This window comes from Garra rufa, chromosome 23, assembly GCF_049309525.1.
Source record: "Garra rufa chromosome 23, GarRuf1.0, whole genome shotgun sequence".
Taxonomy (NCBI): Eukaryota; Metazoa; Chordata; class Actinopteri; order Cypriniformes; family Cyprinidae; genus Garra; species Garra rufa.
In genome coordinates this window covers 9,795,485-9,802,020 of record NC_133383.1, presented here as the reverse complement: position 1 = coordinate 9,802,020, position 6,536 = coordinate 9,795,485, and the positions used below count along the sequence as shown (strand labels likewise).

Here is a 6,536-nt window from a genome sequence, read left to right as displayed (position 1 = left end):
TTAGGACTGTTAAAACAAATGTTTAGTAATTGGCTAACAAGATCTATATTCAATGCTTACAGCATCAGCTATTGAAAGAAAATCTGCTCAGTAATTGTTTTACTGGGCTCTTTTAATAAACTGTCCACCAAAACTGCTCTTTACAGGAAACATGAAAAACCTAATAACTGCCCATAATAATGATCACGTATCACTCTCACTAATCTTTAGTCTACACCAAGTTTCTCTCTTTCGTTGTCATCACTTATTTAAGAAATTTGAACCACTGGTCACACTAGGCCAACAGAAAAACATTTTCAGGGCTCAACACTATGACTGTCACTTAAAAGAAACACCACTTAAACATAAAAACTATTACATTTTCTCTTAGCGTCTGTCATTAAAGTTATTTTTTGCACTGTAAAGCAGAGGAAAACAAACTTAAATGTCCCTAAAGACACCATGCATTTACACTGTGATTAGCACTAGAGCTACTCAGCAGCATTTATCTTCATTTTTTAAAGATTTGTAATTGCACCAGCTTTCCACTTTAAGTTAATGAATTCTTTAGATCATCTTAATCATTTGAAAACCTCACTCTGATCTAATCAAAGATACTCAAACATCTCAAAACCACGTGTTACACAAAGATCATTTTTCACAAGGAAGAACACACTAGAACCCAAACTATTGTGTTTGGAAACAGATGATCTTAAGTCTATAATTCACCCAAAAATTAAAAAACTGTGTGTTGCGTATGCATACGTTTTGGATTCCACAGTAAAAAGAAAGTCAAAAAGTTTTGGAACAGCACATAGGTAAATAAATATTTAGGTGAACTATTTCCTTCATATGTGTGCTTAATAGTCATGCAACAGCACAAGATTAGTATGAAATCATTTCTCTTGAATGAACAGGTTCAAGTATTCTGATGAAGGTTCAAATATTTTTAGAGTCAAAATGTATTTTGCCGATATTCGAAACCATCTATAAAACATTGCATAAATAAGTGGATTCAAGCATGAATTCATGCATAAAATCCAATACATTATATTAATTACAAGAGAGTCACCTGTGTCTTGCCCAAGAGTAAGAGCAGCTATATAATATGGTATCCAACAAAGAAGATATACCATTACAACAAACCCTAATGTTCTTGCAGCTTTTTTTTCTGATTTGGCTTTTCTGGCTAAGAGTAAATTTATATGCTCAGCTTGATGTTTTGCTACAAAGCAGATTTTTATATACAAAGAAATGATTAAACAACATGGTGTTACTAAAGTAAGTATTACATCTGTTATGATATATCCTAACTTAATAAAAAGTGTACATTCTCCAATACATGTATGATTGCTCTCTGGATGGAGTATAGACTCATACAAAAGAACAAAAGAATATATACAGCAAAATACCCAGTTTACAACAATAGAAAAAACTGCTCTGTTAATATTGACCCTTACTGGATATCGCAAAGGGTCATTAACAGCAATGTAACGATCAACGGATATAATAATCAAATTACCAAGAGATGCTGTAACAACCACATAGAAAATTAAAGGAAATATTGAGCAAAATATTTCTCCAAAGTACCAACATGGCTCAATTAATTTGATGCCCTGTACTGGCATAAGAATCAGTCCCACGATCAGATCAGCCACTGCCAGAGAGAAGATCAGCACATTGGTTGGAGTGTGGAGCTGCTTGAAGTGAGTAATGGAAATGATCACCAACAAGTTCAGAAACACCGTAAACACTGATACTGTAGAAATGAATATGTACACAAAAATGTACTCAGCTCCAGGTTTTACGTTTTTGGTACAAGACAAATTGTTATTCGGAAAGCACTGTTGGATTGTTTCATTATCCGTGTTTGTCCCTCCCCAGTTAGTCATTTTGGCGATATCGCAATCTTGACTAGACTCTGTGACTCATCAAGAGAACTATTCCAAATCCATTCGAGGATGCTTGTCAGTTTGGCCTCCTAGAGGCTCACCACTGACATGACTCTGTTTTATACTTACAGAAAGAGAAGCGACCACCCATTCAAAATGACATGTAATTATTCACTTTTCAACCCACCTACTAGTTAAATATTCATAGACCAGTGGCGGTTCTAGACTACTGTAACTTGGGGGGCCAGGCAGGGGCCACTTATGTTTTTAGGGGGCACTCTTACATTTGTTATGATTATTTTTCAGTCATTTTTCATTAATGTTTTCTCTAAAAGCAAACTAATAAGTTTTTGATTAATTTAAGCTGACTAAAGTCATAATCGAAGTAAACACAAATCGAATTAAGACAGGTGAAGTATTCCTATTTTAGTCGCATTATCATAGACATGTTCACACCTTAATCACACTATTCCCATTGTGTAGGACTTTTTGCCACATTTTGTGACAGAATACACACTAACGCTCTCAGTTGGTTGCACAAGCATATGCTCTGTTTTAATTTTTATTTATTTATTTTATTTTATTTAATCAATGCTCATTGTTGATAGTTTGTCTTTTATCATTTATAGTTTTATGGTAACAGTTAACATTTTTCATAAGTATTATTTGTGATTTTAATTTTGTGAATGGATATTTCTCTTTTGTAATGGCTTAGGATGCTTTTCCCTTTTATTTCAAATTCACGATCTTGGTTTTGCTTATATTGCTACACCTATCTATTTTAAGATTAAAACAAATTACTAAAAGATGGATTTGTTATTTTTGATTTAACAGCAAAAAAACAACAATAAAACAATGACAAACTAACTTATATAGCATTTATTAACAAAAACTAATAAATCGAGGCATGGATTACATCACATGCTGTATTATATGCCGACTAATAAATTACAGGACAAGAAAACACTGAGCAATCAAATTAATTAAAAAAAAAAAAAAAAAAAAAAAAAAAAGAAAGCCTCCATAGCATAATATGAGGTAATCTGCAAAGATAACAGGGTTTTCAAAATTAAAACAAACAAAAAAGTAAAACTAAACTGGCTTTCGGTGACAGTGCTTGCGTGTATTTTTATTTTCCCTAAAAACTAACTGGCTCTGAAATGCTCGATTTGGAGCAGTGCAGACCACGCACTCACACAAATGCGACCACGGCAAATTTTTCTACTCACACATTATCAAAAAATTGTTGCATGTCCAGAGCCCTGATAAGGTCCAAACGATAATGCAAATATAGCATGACAAATAATTAACTGCACTTCAAGCTTTTGTAAAATTAAAAATGAAACCAAAAATTCTCTATACCATAACGAAGACGAACTGATAGCGTCGCGTGTGGATGTAATGCGTGTTAGAGCCCTGTGCTGGACTGTTTTCTTCATCCCGCTCCCATCCGCGCCCGCTGAATTTCTGACCATTACCGCCTGCTCCCGCAACGTGTGTGTTACACTCCCGCCCGCACCCGCAAAACTCTGAGAATTTATTCCCGCACAATAGAAATGCATTGATTTTGCCTCTTCTCCCGTCCCGCAGGGAAAAGAAACGTATTTGTATTGCTGTTATTAAAGAGATTCATGTTTGTTTCTTTCCCTGGCTTGCATGTATTCTGACACACTGGTAGGGAATAGTAGCCTGGGCTATCGGGGACAACTAAAACGCTTAGGCTACCGACTTCAAGTACTTTTTTTCACGTAATCGCTATATGCAGCCAGAGGGGGGAGCGCCGCGCCACTCATTACAACACACAGACTAATCCAGCGCGTTGTGCCGTAGACAGGCCGTTAGAATTAGCCTACAGAACGGATTTGCATCGGGCGAGGGAAGAGGGAGGGCACTGCGAGGCAGCCCAAACAACGGGAAAAAGGCGAGTGGACGGAAGAAAACTGGACAGGTTTTCCCGAAACCCCCTCTCGAAATCCCCCTGCAAAACAAGTTGAGCTGTCCAATGAATGGAGTTGCACTTTACCTTATTGGAATACCTCCATATCCTGAAAAGGAAGCGCAAGACTTTTTTCCTCACTAACGCAAAGCGCGCTGAGCATCCCGATGCCGCAGTGCTTTTTTTAGCCACCCATTCCCGCCCGCAGCAAAGTTCAAACTGCCCGCTCCCGTGAGATTTGCGTTGGGTCCCAATCCCAAAGCAGCCCTCTAATGCGTGTCATTAATCGTTATGTACTGTAACATGTAAAACGGGAACACGTATCGCTCAAGCCAAAGCCACAAAGATATAATGAAGCCAAGACCTCTGCTTCTTCTCCCAAGTTGCATCGACACATTACTGCCGCCAATTGTTTGGGGGTGGAATTACATCTGTAATCATTGTGAAGAATTCTCCGGTTGCTCTTCTCGTCGACGATTGATGGAAGGGGGGCCAATCAGATTTCATAAGGGGCCAGGGCCCCTATGGCCCCGCCTCTAGAACCGCCCCTGTCATAGACTGGATTAACCTGATTTTAACAGTTTTGAGTTAGAAAAAAATAATCCTGTTATATTTTCAAGATACAGAAGAGCTCAGAACTTTTTACTTTTGCATTTTACAAATTAGGGTATCAGTACTGACACACCTACAGTAGTTTTGACATAAGTTACTATTAGTACTGTCCACTATTACACTCAAACAGTTGTGCACATTAATACACAATAACATTAAAGGCTAGAAACGTTAGACTTTAAATAGTTTTGAAATGTCCCTGGAAAGTCATTGGACAAGTAAAATTTGCTCAAAAAATACTAAATTATAGTCACATCATTGTGTATTTTTAATTCCAAACATACTGGCATCAAAACAAAGCAAATATACAAACAAAACAAATATACGAATGCAATAAAATGCACATTTAGAGTCAAAGAAAGACACATGAATGAGAAAAAGCACAAGATGTGCTTGGTGCTAAAAAGAAGGTTAAAGCCATGAAAAAGTACTCAGTGCAGTAATTGCAAGATGTCTGTGCAAAACAAGTGTGTTGCAGAATGACAAATCTCTCTGGTGAATACTTAAATTAACTCACCAAATCCATCAAAGCAGCTTCAGAGTTAACATGACTCACTGAATCAACTATAAATTCAATGTCAATACACTAGGAATGTAACCATACCACGATACAAAAGTTATAGTAAGTAAATCAATCTCTCTCTATCTCTATCTCTCTCTATCTCTCTCTCTCTCTCTATCTCTCTCTCTCTCTATATATATCTCGATCGATAGATCGATAGATCGATGCACGCAGGGTTTGAAATTAACTTTTTTGTCCACCGGCCAGTGTGGCTGGTGGATTTCAAAATCTACCAGCCACTAAATGTTTTTACCAGCCACTTTATGTTTTTAACTGACAACGTGTAGCTGCATGTGAAAATTAATACTACAAGATCCACTATACTTGAGCAGTTTATTTAATCTCAAGTCTCAATAAAATACTGACATTTTCACCAAATTTTTCTATCATGATACAGAGCTATCTTCACAACTACACAACTTATAGCCCACATACTATAACAGCCTAGATATTTTATGTAGCCTAATTTGCGCGCATTGGGGAGTCGCTCTCTAAACGCAGGGTATTAAAGTTGCTTTTGAATGCGCGTGCGCGTTTTACTTTTGGTTTCGATTTTACTATAGCGCGAAACTCTCGGCAGCATAGATCGTGTATTCTAAAATACAAGAGATTACTTAACAAAACCATTTGGGTGGACACCAACGGGATTTTGAAAAGCGTGTCCCCAGTGGAATATACGCCCCTGTGTGAGTGGAACTCTGCCGCCGAGTTATCATTTGATGTGAATGAATGCCGCGTTGTACAGTATATTGGGAAAAACGCGCCATGAATTGTATCTGACAGAATGTGCGCTGTAGCACGAAATACAATATATTTCTTCAAAAGCAGATTGTAAAGATATTTTAATAGACCTCTTAACACCTGTGATGTATCGCCACATTTTTTTGAAGGTGTACCTCCGCTAAAAGTGTCCGCCGCCGTCTTCTTCTTCTTCATGTATTTTAACGGCAGTTCGCAACCAACGTTAAGGTGCATTACCGCCTCATGCCGATACCGATACGTTCATATTTTTATATAATTTTTTGCACCCAGGAGAATACAAAATCTGAGATAAACTAATGAAATGTATATTACTGTATATATCTGGATCTAACAATCATTGCAAACATCAGTCCTGACTCTTCAAAAATGTTTTTATTTTTTGTATTTTTTATTTAAGGCACCACAATTCTAAATAAATATAATGCTTTGACATTTGTCAACCTGGAAAAAATGAAAAGTGCATCATGGAGTAACGACAGATGTACAAATGTCTGTTAAAGCTTCTTATTGATCATATTATGAATGTGTGCAGCAACCAAATAATATAGTTTTATTGAATGATTAAGTAAATATAATTCCTTAAATTATGTTTTAAAAGAAATCTCACTATTCGTTGCTGTCAAAAAGGTGAGATTTTAATCCTGTATTGTCTTCCGTAGTTCTGTAAAGGGAGGGGTGAGCGGTGGACTGTTGCAATTCACAACTTCGCCGCTAGATGCCGCAAAAACATACACACTGCACCTTTAACGTGGCAGAAGGCTTAAAAGCAAAGACGTGATTTCACTTTAACTTA

The 6,536-nt window shown here is 36.8% G+C and overlaps 1 protein-coding gene across 1 annotated transcript; it reads right to left on the bottom strand.

The window, feature by feature from the left end:
• Positions 1-875: 875 nt before the first annotated feature.
• Positions 876-1,871, bottom strand: LOC141299808 (trace amine-associated receptor 13c-like). Its single transcript, XM_073830178.1, has one exon. It carries the CDS (start codon positions 1,869-1,871, stop codon positions 876-878), a length of 996 nt encoding a protein of 331 aa, XP_073686279.1.
• Positions 1,872-6,536: the final 4,665 nt, after the last annotated feature.

What these genes read in the sequence shown, in the direction of transcription:
- LOC141299808 (XM_073830178.1), bottom strand. Translation starts at nt 1,871, where the DNA reads ATGACTAACTGGGGAGGGACAAACACGGATAATGAAACAATCCAACAG.